This window comes from Triplophysa rosa, unplaced genomic scaffold, assembly GCF_024868665.1.
Source record: "Triplophysa rosa unplaced genomic scaffold, Trosa_1v2 scaffold496, whole genome shotgun sequence".
Lineage (NCBI taxonomy): Eukaryota > Metazoa > Chordata > Actinopteri > Cypriniformes > Nemacheilidae > Triplophysa > Triplophysa rosa.
In genome coordinates, this window is record NW_026634503.1 from 6,864 (window position 1) to 18,216 (window position 11,353).

The 11,353-nt window shown below is 41.4% G+C and overlaps 1 protein-coding gene across 1 annotated transcript; it reads right to left on the reverse strand.

Annotated features, from left to right (window-relative positions):
* Positions 1-1,874: 1,874 nt before the first annotated feature.
* LOC130550958 (uncharacterized) lies at positions 1,875-5,238 on the reverse strand. The gene is made up of 5 exons (XM_057328496.1): positions 3,936-5,238; positions 3,580-3,811; positions 3,351-3,488; positions 3,145-3,255; positions 1,875-2,998 (listed from the first exon to the last, which is right to left on the reverse strand). The coding sequence occupies exons 1-5, from the start codon at positions 4,019-4,021 to the stop codon at positions 2,933-2,935; spliced, it is 633 nt and encodes a 210-aa protein (XP_057184479.1). The 5' UTR covers positions 4,022-5,238; the 3' UTR covers positions 1,875-2,932.
* Positions 5,239-11,353: the final 6,115 nt, after the last annotated feature.

The window sequence follows — 11,353 nt, forward strand, 5'->3', positions numbered from 1 at the left end:
GTCAAATGTTTACAATCTCTGATAACCAAACACTACTCCAGCGGCTCTTCCTCTTCTTTAAGGAAATCTTCGCCCCTTTTTTGGCGTATTCCTTTGGGCGGAGGTTATTAAAAGCACTCGGAATAGTGACATCATGTACCCGGGAAGTAGAGGGCTGTAGTCCGAGTCCAGCCGTTCTCTGTAGTCCTTGAAAAGCGAATTCTGTTAAAAACATTATCTCGCTTGGCACGGAACTTTGAGCTTTATCATTTTGCAGGTATTGTTTATGCTCTAACAGCAACATTACACACTAACTAAAGGTTGAAAAATGGGATCACGAAGAATGGGATCTTTAAGTTCCAGGTGAGACAAAACAGAGAGACTTCTCACCTCTGTGTTGAAGCTTAGGAGTCGTAAATATCCCACGGAGAAACAAAACGGTTATCAACACTTTCAGTGAGAGCACCAACCTAAATCCAGGCCTGCTTTGGAGTCAGGTCTGGCTCTGGTCTTTTCATGTTGATATCAAGAAACCAGGACAAAAGAGAGTGGAGGGTGTCATGGTACCATGGCAGAGCCTCTTGTTTTGTGTGGAGAGAAACATATTATTGTCGGCCTCGACATAATGTGCGTTCTCTCCGGTCTCATCTCTGGCTCCGCCCCTCTCGTTCCCCGTTTAGCTTCCCGCCTGTTGTCTCATTACCCAAACCTGCCTATTGTTATCTCCCTTGTTAGTTCCCCCATATAATGCCCTTGTGTTTGCTGTCCTGTGCTCGTTCGTTGTGCGCCATTTGTACCTTGTACCATTACTGTTTCCTGCATATGTGTCGTGTGTTTGAAGACTGTTCCTGTCTGTTATCCGGAGGGGGTTTATGGCTCTTCTTTTAACGATTCCGACCATTTGGCTTATGCCAAGTCTCTACACAGATAACTGCTCCTTAAGAGCAATATTTCACTACTCCTATAGTGTGCACTATAGTGCTTTATTATATGTACATTTTATTTATACATGTATATAACACTACCTCTACTACAACATTATCCATTTCCACAAGTGTACATACGATCTGATAATATGTATATTCTACTATATACTACCCTGTACAATGTCTCTTATATGTTATTATCCCCGATTTTCTGTATAATAGTGTTTTATTTTATATATGCATATTTTAGAATGTTTTAGACTGTAAATCTTATTATATTTGTATTGTCATTGTGTTGAATGTATGTACTAGAAGCTTCCAACACCAAAGAAAATTCCTTGTGTGTGCAAGCACACTTGGCAATAAAGCTCTTCTGATTCTGAGTTTAAATCTAGATTAAAATTTATCCATTTAGCATTGCCTAAACCTGACCCTATTACACCACACTCCAAATACCTTACAGGATTATAAGGCTGCGATTGCTAGGTCAACCGGAACCAGGAACACCATTAAAACTGATGTACGTATTAGATCAAACAGTATTGAATGGTATTCTACTCTCATTATGTCTGTCTTTCATTCTCCCGAGGTAACCAAAGCTGGATCTGGCTCATATTCGGACTGGTCCGAAGGGATGAGATGGTTGCCAGTAGTGATGTTACGTTTGTCAATGAATCGTTCTTTTTGAACGAATCTTTTAAGTGAATGAATCTTTTAAGTGAATGAATCGTTCTCGTTCACGAAATGCATTAACCCATATTTCTCATTCACTGAAATCTCTCCCTCGAGCACAGAAAGCTTCTTGCCTTAAAAGAGTGTCTAAAGCACAAGCAAATGGCGTTCGAGTGTGAACTTTGACAGAGCATATGATTGGTTGAATGTACTGAAAGAATATGCCCTTCACTGAACGAATGAGCCGGTGTTTCGAGTCTGAACGAGAGAGATCTCGTTCGTACATGAACGAATGGACCCGCTGATTCTCGTTCGTGAACGACATGAACGATCAGTCATCTAGCTCGTTCATCTCATTCGTGCACAAACGAAAGCACCTCCTACTTCTTGTTTGTGAATGACATGAACGATCATAACAACCTAAACAAACTGAATGAGCTGCTGCTACTCACTCATGAATGAAATGAAAGAGGTCAACAAGTACAGAAATGGACACAATGTAAAGACCCTTACGACAATTAACCATGGTTTTAATATAGTAAAGGTAGTTACCATCGTTTTGTCTACATTGTCTTCTTACCATGCCAATACAAACAGTTGTACTGCAAATATCATGCTTAAATGATAGTTACATTTCAAAAACCTCAATGTACTATTTTACAAACATGATGATTTAACTGTGGTTAGCATTGTTTGTTATAAGTAGAGGGGTATCGTTTGTATTTTATCGATTCCGATTCCGCTTATCGATTCCGATTCTTTTCGATTCCCAGTTTCGATTCCAATGTAATTTTTTTTTTAAAAACAACAACAACAACAGCAAAAGCCAAACATTTATATATCAAACATGTTTATGTTTCTGTGCCATTAGTTTCAATTCAAATAACAAACAAAAACCAGCACTAGGCTACATAAGAACTGAGCTGCTCAGCTACACATGGTCAAAAAAGTTAAATTAAAGTTCAACACTTGTTGGCTGCAACTAAATAAAGTGTATAGGACTTGTTTTTAAGAGTGCAAGGGCTTGTAGGGGTTTGCTACAGTTATCACCAGTGCTTAACCATTTTTATTCAGAAAAATCAACATATCAGCCTTTTCTGGGAGTATATGAGATCTTTCGGGGCAAATAATGTCTCCAGCAGTGGAAAAAACCCTTTCACTTGGGGTTGAAGAGGCCTGCACACATAAATATGAAGAGGCAATATCTGACGGGACAACATATGCGTTTTTCTGTTTCCATCACCAGGCAGCAGGGTCATCAGATGTCATTGTAGTTGGAATGTCTTGGTACATCTTTATCTCTGCATCCACTTTGTTGTCAATGGACAATTTTGAGCTCTCCGTGGATTTCATTTTCAATTCATCATCTGCTGCAAAAAGCTCCTCCAATGGGGATAGCATGGCTCTTTTGCAGGAGGTGGCTACAGAGAGAGTAGGCTTATTATTTATAACAATAAGAACTACTAAACACACTACTAAAGAAAAAAAATCATAAATACACAGTTAAATTATTGTTAAGATTATAGTTAATAAATATAATTTTAGCTATTTTTTACTATATATTTACTTTATCATCCTCTTCCTCACTCTCCCCTCTGTCTGTGATGTCATTCTCTCTTTGTTTTCTTCTCTCCTCATTTGACTGCATTGTAGTCCCTTCTTCACAATCCACTCTTGGCTAGAGACAGTGCAATTAAGATTTAGACAGGTAGGTATTTTGTCAAAATTGAGGATATTAGACCAACATATTTTGTGTGTAAACAAAATTTTCACCTGTGTAGACTCTGGTAGATCTGCCGCCATTAGCTTTTCTTTTATGCGGACCCAGGCAGTGCTGCTGTCTTCAACTTTGTGTTTAAAGCGTGGGTCCAATGCAGTGGCCTCCTCAAGAAAGCTTCTGATGTCATCCCTCTTTAAGACAAATATTTATTAAAAACAACAATGATATCAAGCAAGCATATTATTATTCATTTTTCTTTCCTTCTTTAAAAATCTGATTTACCTGGTATCGCTTTGACAGGTTTTGCCAGACAGCCTGCTTAATGCTGGACACAAACACTGTGTCGTCCTCTACAACTGTGAAGTGTTTCTCAAGCTTTTGAAGAATTGGTAGGACCTGACCACATGTAGGGCTCTTTTCATAAGAAACACAGAGTGTAGATGTGTATAAAATTCTCATCCGATGTACAAAGTCTTCTCCCTTTCTGAAATCTTCTTCAGTCAGCCGAGCAGGTCTGTTTTAATAAAGAAAACATTTTTTATGTTACATAACAAAGAAGACAAAGAAGCTTAGGGATGTCTTCACCTTTATAATCATATCACTCATAGCAAAGAACTATGCAAACTCTTTTTGCTTACCGGTCTCTATCCATTGGCTTTCTCAAACGCTGATCCAAGCTAGCTGCCTGAATAGCAGGGTACTGCTCCAGGAACCGTTCTATCATCAAGTAGAGGGAATTTCAGCGGGTTTTTACGTCAAGAATAAGTGAGTGTTGGGGCAAATCTAGGATAGAAGCATGGGTGAGATGAAATGTAATTTCAAATTTTTTAAACAAATGTTAAACTTCATACACTTTAAAATTATATTTACATACTATATACATTTTTATAATAATAACAGTGCTGGTAAAGAGAGGAATTCTTACTTAGGACTTGTTGTTTTTCCCGGAGCACAGTCTTTGCCATAGATGATCTCCTCATCCAAACAACAATGTTCTGGATCTTTGCCGTCCAATTTGCCACTGATGCCACTGAATGGATGCTCTGAGCTCCAAGATTAAGTGTATGGGCAAAGCAACCTAGCTTTATGAATTGTAACCTTTTTATTGCCACATCCATGTTGGCAGTGTTATCAACAGTGACAGCCACTATTTTATCCATTATGCCAAATTCTTGCAAAACCTCACTTATTTCTTCAGCAACAATTGGCCCTGTCTGAGCTTCATATACTGCTTTTGTTGTTAGAACTTTCTGTCTAGTTTCCCCTTCAAGAATGTAGTGTGCTGTCACTGTGAGATAATGATCTTGGGACAGGCTTGTCCAGCTATCGCTGGTCAGAGCAAGTTTTCCTACAGTAGTTAGCTGCATTATTAAGTTTGCCTTTTCTACCTTGTACCATGCAGGGATTAAGACGTTTGACAAGGTATCCCTTGAAGGGGGTGTGTACTTTGGGTTAAGCGCCCTTGTCATCTCCCTGGGAATAAACAAACATTGCTAATAGGCTGGTTCAAAATGTAAAAATGGTTTAAAAATTATTTCCCTCTAATGTGACACCTACCTAAACGATGGTGACTCGACAACAGAAAAGGGGTGCAACCCTTTGACTATGAACGCTGTGATCGACCTGTGACACTCCTCAATTTTTTCTTTAGTGAGTTTTCCTTTCGAAGCGAGTGAGAATGGTGTCTCACGCGCAACATTTTGTGGCATTGTCGCCGTACTAGTGCCGGCTAATGGGCAATCGGCACTCGGGCTGCGCAATGAATCAAACACGGTGGATTCTTTTAATTCGACGCGGTGAAACAACCGCAGATGGCTTAGTCATGTTGGTCGTGACGCCTTTCTTGCAACATATTAGTTTATTACAATAATTACACTTAGCTTTGTCTTCGGTCTTTAAAAAATGTAGCCACACTTTTGAGCGCTTCCCGCGGTCCATCTTCTAAACTGATATTTAGATTACTGCGTAAGGTCCTGGCAGTTTGCCAGCGCAGAAGGTCCTGGCAGATTGCCAGGTGAAAAAAATAAAAAAGTGCGCACAGGAATCGATGAGAGGAATCAAAATTTTAATTTATAACAAGTATCCGATTCTTAATCTTAACTATCCGATTCCAGAATTGGAATCGATTTTCGATTCCCAACCCTAGTTATAAGCATGTATTTATACAATTATATTTACAATAATTTGAGATGATGACACATTCATGACACTTAAACAAATAGTTTGTTGTTTCTAATACTGCTGTTATTTACGTGTTGCTTTTATTAAATATGAGAAATCAGTCACGTCAGGCACTTTTTAATCTGCACCCGAGTGGGATCACTGTCCCACTGTGAAAGACTGACTGAGCATGAGCCAATAGTCTGTGAGTGCGGGATGTTAAAACACTATCATTGGTTTGAGCTACTGAACCAATACACCTCTTCACTGAACTACTCATTCATTTGACATACGAATCACAGATCTCATTCGTGAATGAGGAGCTGCTGACCGATGAATTAGAGAAAGCATGTCGATCGCTCAATACAGCACGTGAGTCACACTCGTTCGCATCAACAACAGAATATATTGTAGCGTAATATACTTTACAATTAACGTTATTAAAATGACTTGTAGTACATATAAGTGTCACGATCCCAGTCCGTTTCGCCAGTTACAGAAAGACCGACCACTATGGATCCAGCAGTGTTTTGGCACCCAGCGATGCGCCTCCTTATGCTCCGCAAGGGCTCCCGCTCCCTCGAGAATCATACCCAGGAATTTTTGGATCTCATTCCACAAACCCACTACCCAGATAAGTCACTCACGGTGCTTTACCGTAAAAGCTTAAACGAACCCATTCAATCACAGCTTGCCCCGTTTGATTGTCAAGGGAGATTTGTGGACTTTGTAGAGCTGGCCCTGGCATTGAGCGGGTCCCCCTTCAATGTGGGCAAGGTGGCGGAGGAGGCTGCCCCTGAACCTTTTTTCTTGGAGGGGGCAGTAGGCCTCGGGCTCCGATGGCCGCCAGTCCAGAGCCCGCTCGCAAGATGGCCGCCAAGCCAGAGTCTCCAGCCATCATGGCCGCCAAGCCAGAGCCTCCAGCTGTCATGGCCGCCAAGTCGGTGATCCAGCCGGGAACCAGTCCGGTGGTCCGAGAGGGGCCTGCTCCTGAGGTCCTGTTCCAGGAGTCTGCTCTGCTGGTGATGGCTGCGGCGTTGGGGTGTGTTTGGGTGGTGCACTGCGCTGCCGCACCTTCGCCCGCTGCAAAGATGGCTACCAAGCTCGGGCTTCCAGCCCTGCCAGTGCCTCCGTGGCCACCTGACCATCGCCCAGGTCCACTTCCCTGGCCGCCTGACCATGGCCCAGGTCCACTTCTCTGGCCGCCTGACCACGACTTAGATCTGCCTCTGCTCCGCGGCCCAGGTCCAGTTCCCCTTCACAGGCCTGGCCCTCCATCCCGCCCTTTGTTCCGCCTCCGCTCCTCCGCCCTCCTGGACTGTTTTGCGGCATCTGGAATCCGCCCTTAGAGGGGGGCTCTGTCACGATCCCAGTCCGTGTTTCCCCTGTCTTTGTGAACTTTTCTGTCACTTCCTGTTGTTTGCCATGTTTGTAGTCCTTTGTAGTTTTTCTTGTTAATTAGTTTCCCCAGGTGTTTCTTGTTTCCTTGTTATCCCAGTGTATATAAGCCCTAGTGTTTCCTTTGTTTGGTGTCGGTCTTTGTTTTATGCTGTAACCAGTCTGTGTTTCATGCTTGTTTTTGTGCCTCCTACGTTCCTGTGGATTACCTTGGTTTGTTTTGTCTTTGTTTATTTAATTAAAATCTTTTACTGCACGTGGATCCGCTTCCTGCCTGGATTAATCTGTTACAATAAGACACACATTTTCGCCACCTACTGGCTTATGTATGTAATAAATGACAAAATGGTCACTGAACGAATGAGTGAATGAGTCTGAACGAATCATTTTGGTGAACGAACTGAAAACGAACAAATCACTTAAATGAATCAAAATTCCCATCACTAATGGCCAGACAAGTCCTTGTCGCAACAAGCTATTAGATGTGTACGTAAACATGGTGTCTATTTAACCTTTTTATTATTTTCTGTTTGTTACTTAAAGGTCTCCTCAGACGAGCACTTTCAACAAGTTGGTATGAATTATTAGGGTCTTCATGAAATGTCTGGAACATATTTTGCTTAAAAACACTCAATGGCTGTGTAAACAAAACCCTTCTTGTCTCGTCAAAAACAGCTATGCTCACAGCAACCCATTTTGGTGCACTGATAATGAGTTACAGTGAACCCCACCCCCCTTCTGTCCGGCGTGTCATCACAACACACGTGTAGTAACTGCCATGGCAATGGTTTAGCTAAATGATATTTCCTGAATTCCACTACGGTTAGTTTCATCTTAAACGTCTCAAATCATTCGTCCGGAGACAAAAAAAATCACAGCCAACAGCGCACCCTAATGCGCTCACTGCAGATCTCAGCCGAATTACATGGATTTTAGCGCTTGTCATTGACAAGTTAACGTTACACACACAACGTCAGAGCTAGTTTGCTGTGACATATTTTTCAGCCTAAGCACAAATGATTTGAGACCTTTAAAACGAAACTAACCCCAGTGTTTGCTCCTGTTCATTAGCAAAACAAACAGCTTGCCGCAGCTAAACATATTAACGCATATAATGTATTAACATTCATACAGCTAAACTCCAAGTGTCCATCTGCACTTATATACAATAAGTTTAACACTGGCTTTGAATGTTCTATTTAGCCTGTGACTGACTTAGCTCCCTTCGCTAACATGCTAACATTATCCTCCTATATATACGGTACATGTACGTCAATATTACTTACATCGGCAGCTTTGTCTCATTCAGTTGGTCTCGATCCCTCTTGAGGAACAACTTTGAAGCTAATCCTGCTTGTACTGTCCCAGGTTGATAAAGCACTCCGGCTTGAAGTGATTCGCGCAAACAAGCAGGTTTTTACTTATGGTTTCTGATGGATTTCCGCTAAAAATAAAATAAATCCACTCCTGTCTCTTCCTAGGTTTGGACTCTGTGCAGCGACTACATTGCATGTTGTCCACGAATTTTAGCCATCACGTACACTGCTGTCACTTGTGAAAACAACAATGGCGGAGTGCGGTGGGTGGAACTGTGTAGATAAGGGGCGGTAATATTATTATAAAATCCGTTTTGGACGTCACAATCGGATCGAAATCTGAACGGCTCGATTTCTCACATGCTTGCAGGGAAGGGCACACAAAAACAAACTTACTGGGTTCTTTATTTTTCACGTTTTCTGGGTTGCTAGATGCACCTGTGTAGGGTATGGTCAGATCAAAGTTTACCATCTGTGATCGTAAAACGCAGTAACCTCTCAGCAGGACTACGACCAGGCACCAACAAGTCTGGCCTATTCTGGTCCTATTCTCAACACCTTCATCACTGACCAGGACAGATTCGGATACTCTCCCCTAGACTTCAAAGGAGGTTCTTGGGGGAGGACAGGACTGTTCACCAAAGTGAGAAAAGCCATGTGGCCCCCAGGGACTGAGAGCCTCAAATTCTTCCAAAAGAATGTCTCTTTCTCTTTCCTTAGCCACAAAAGACTGGTTTAAAGTGTATACACATGAATCTCCACATTGTATGCTTGTCTCTATGTTATTCTCCTTCACCTATAACCTCAAAGACATATGTGCTTATTGGTATTCTGTGTATATTTACATTCTTGTCCAAACTACAGGTCAATGTAATTGTAACTCCTTCATGTTTCATATCGACTTGTTTCCCTTTTCATGTCTTAGAATATGGTGTATAGCACAGTAATGTTTTTTTATACCATACTTATTTTATTCTATTCTAAGTCTATTCCTGCTCCAAAACTATCTCATCACATTGGATCGCCCACCTTGGAGGGGCGTGACGCCCTCTGTGTTAAAACATCTGAACACGCAGGAAAGCTTGCTCTTTTATGTATGTTCGTTCGCTTGTGTGTGTTCGCGCTCGTGCGCGTTCGCTCGCTCGTTTTCTTTCAACCTCTCGAAACCTGCCTCTCCTCAGAGACAGTTTTCTTCCGGCAGTTTAGTTCAGCTAAATCCGACGGTCTCACGGCTTGCTCTGAACACATCTTGACCCTTTGTTATGCGTGCCTTCACGTGTCCCGTGAAACAAAGAAGCCAATGCAAGTATCTGAATTATTGCTTACCAGTTGTGTATAAGCTTTGCCCCTTTTAAATTAGGAGATTTGTCCTTGATGGTTCGTGCAGATGTGAATAGCTGATTTAATACTGCCATTTTCTTTGCTTTATCTATTTCTTTCATTCTCTACTGTTTTACGTTTTTATGTTTGTTTGTTAATGTTTGGTTTGTGTTAGCTAGTTGATTTTAGTTCCCCCGTAGTGTAGATAAATAAACCGCATGTGTATCCACGCTCGAATTGTTTCTGTGTTTATTTATCACATATCAACGTCACTTAAACTGCTTGATTTCGTTAAGATTTCTGAAGTGGTACTGTACTACAGTAAGAATATTGTTTTTCCAGGCCAGGGGAGTAATATTTCTTAGAGTTGATATATGATCTGCTGATCACTCGGTGGACGAGTGTATTTAGTTTGTCGCTGTTATTAGCTCTGCTGCATCAGGTAAAGTGTATAAAATAATAAATGGTTAATCCCCATTAATTATTCGTAGGTTACTGTGTTTAAACTCATAGTTTCCCCGAAATACACTACACCGGGGACCCGATTATAGCACTTAAACACAGAAAAAGTGGGGTTTTCATCTGATGTCTTTCCTTTAAGGTTAATTAAGGTTAGGCTTAGTTGGCTTATTCATGTTTAGCCTGTCAAGATGCAGCAGTTCTGTGTTAAAAAGCTAGCGCAGAACTGGCTCTTCTGGTTGAGTTTTTTCTCTCCATTTATATACATTATTGGAGTTTTGGTTCCTTGCCACTCTTAGCCACTGTGTGCTTGCTCACTGGAAGCCTGCTGATCAGGCTGAGGGATTTATACTTGAACATTGCTTTAAATGTATTAGTCAGACTAAAACCATAAAGACATTTCCCAGGAATGCTAACTGCAATGATATTTACACTAGCTTTCCTGTGGCTCAGTGGTTAGAGGGGATTGCACATAGAAACAAATGTATAATACAATGCAATGTAAGTCGCTTTGGATAAAAGCTTCTGCCAAATGCATGAATGTAAATGTAATATTATTGCAAATTCTCTTTTTCCTGTTGATAACATAACTTAAGTGAAAATGACCTATTTGTCAGGTATGGTGACCCATACCCGAAATGTGAACTCTGCATTTAACCCATCCAGAGAGTAGTGAACACACGCACAGCCAGTCACTTGGAGCAGTGGGCAGCTATCACTGCAGTGCCTAGAAAGCAAGTAGGGGTAAGGTGCCTTGCTCTTACCCGCCGGCCCTGAGAATCGAACTGGCAACCTTCTGGTCACGAGTCCTATTCTCTAACCATTAGGCCACGACTGCCCCCTAGTATGTTTAAGTCTGTTTAGCTCATCTGTAAGACTTGCAATAATACCATTAGAGTTGTACATTGCATACAATGCCTATGTATGTGTGTTTATATGTGTTTGTGTATGTGTATGCATGTACTTTTCCCCCTTATCTTCTCTATTTCATGTTACTTTTAAGGTTTATCTTAATTTGTGTCTTCAAATTATGTTGTTTTTCTTGGTTTTAGTTTTGGTTTTCTTGTACAGCTGATTTGATGCAATGCAAATTGCAAAAGCGCTATAAAAAATAAGATTGATTTGAATGACATTTTTCATACAGCTACCATAGACATAATATAGACTTTTCAATCTGTCAAAGTTGGTACCCACTCAGTTGCATTATCTAGCTCTGGGGTGGCCAACGTCGGTTCTGAGGATTCACAGTCCTGGAGAGTTTTACTTTAGTTTCACGAGTTCGCCTATGCAGATAATGGTGTAGGTTTGAGAGTAAGCGTATTTGGCGTGCTGTCGGGGAGCGGGCTCCGAGCTCGTTCGTTCTTCCGAGCTCAGAGCACTCCCCCCCCGTCCGGGGTGAGGGC

Coding starts and splice junctions, on each gene's coding strand:
- LOC130550958 (XM_057328496.1), bottom strand. CDS start 4,021: ATGATAGAACGGTTCCTGGAGCAGTACCCTGCTATTCAGGCAGCTAGC. Junction 3,256..3,350: donor ATCTACCAGAGTCTACACAG/GTGAAAATTTTG, acceptor CACTGTCTCTAG/CCAAGAGTGGATTGTGAAGA. Junction 2,999..3,144: donor GTGAGGAAGAGGATGATAAA/GTAAATATATAG, acceptor CTCTCTCTGTAG/CCACCTCCTGCAAAAGAGCC.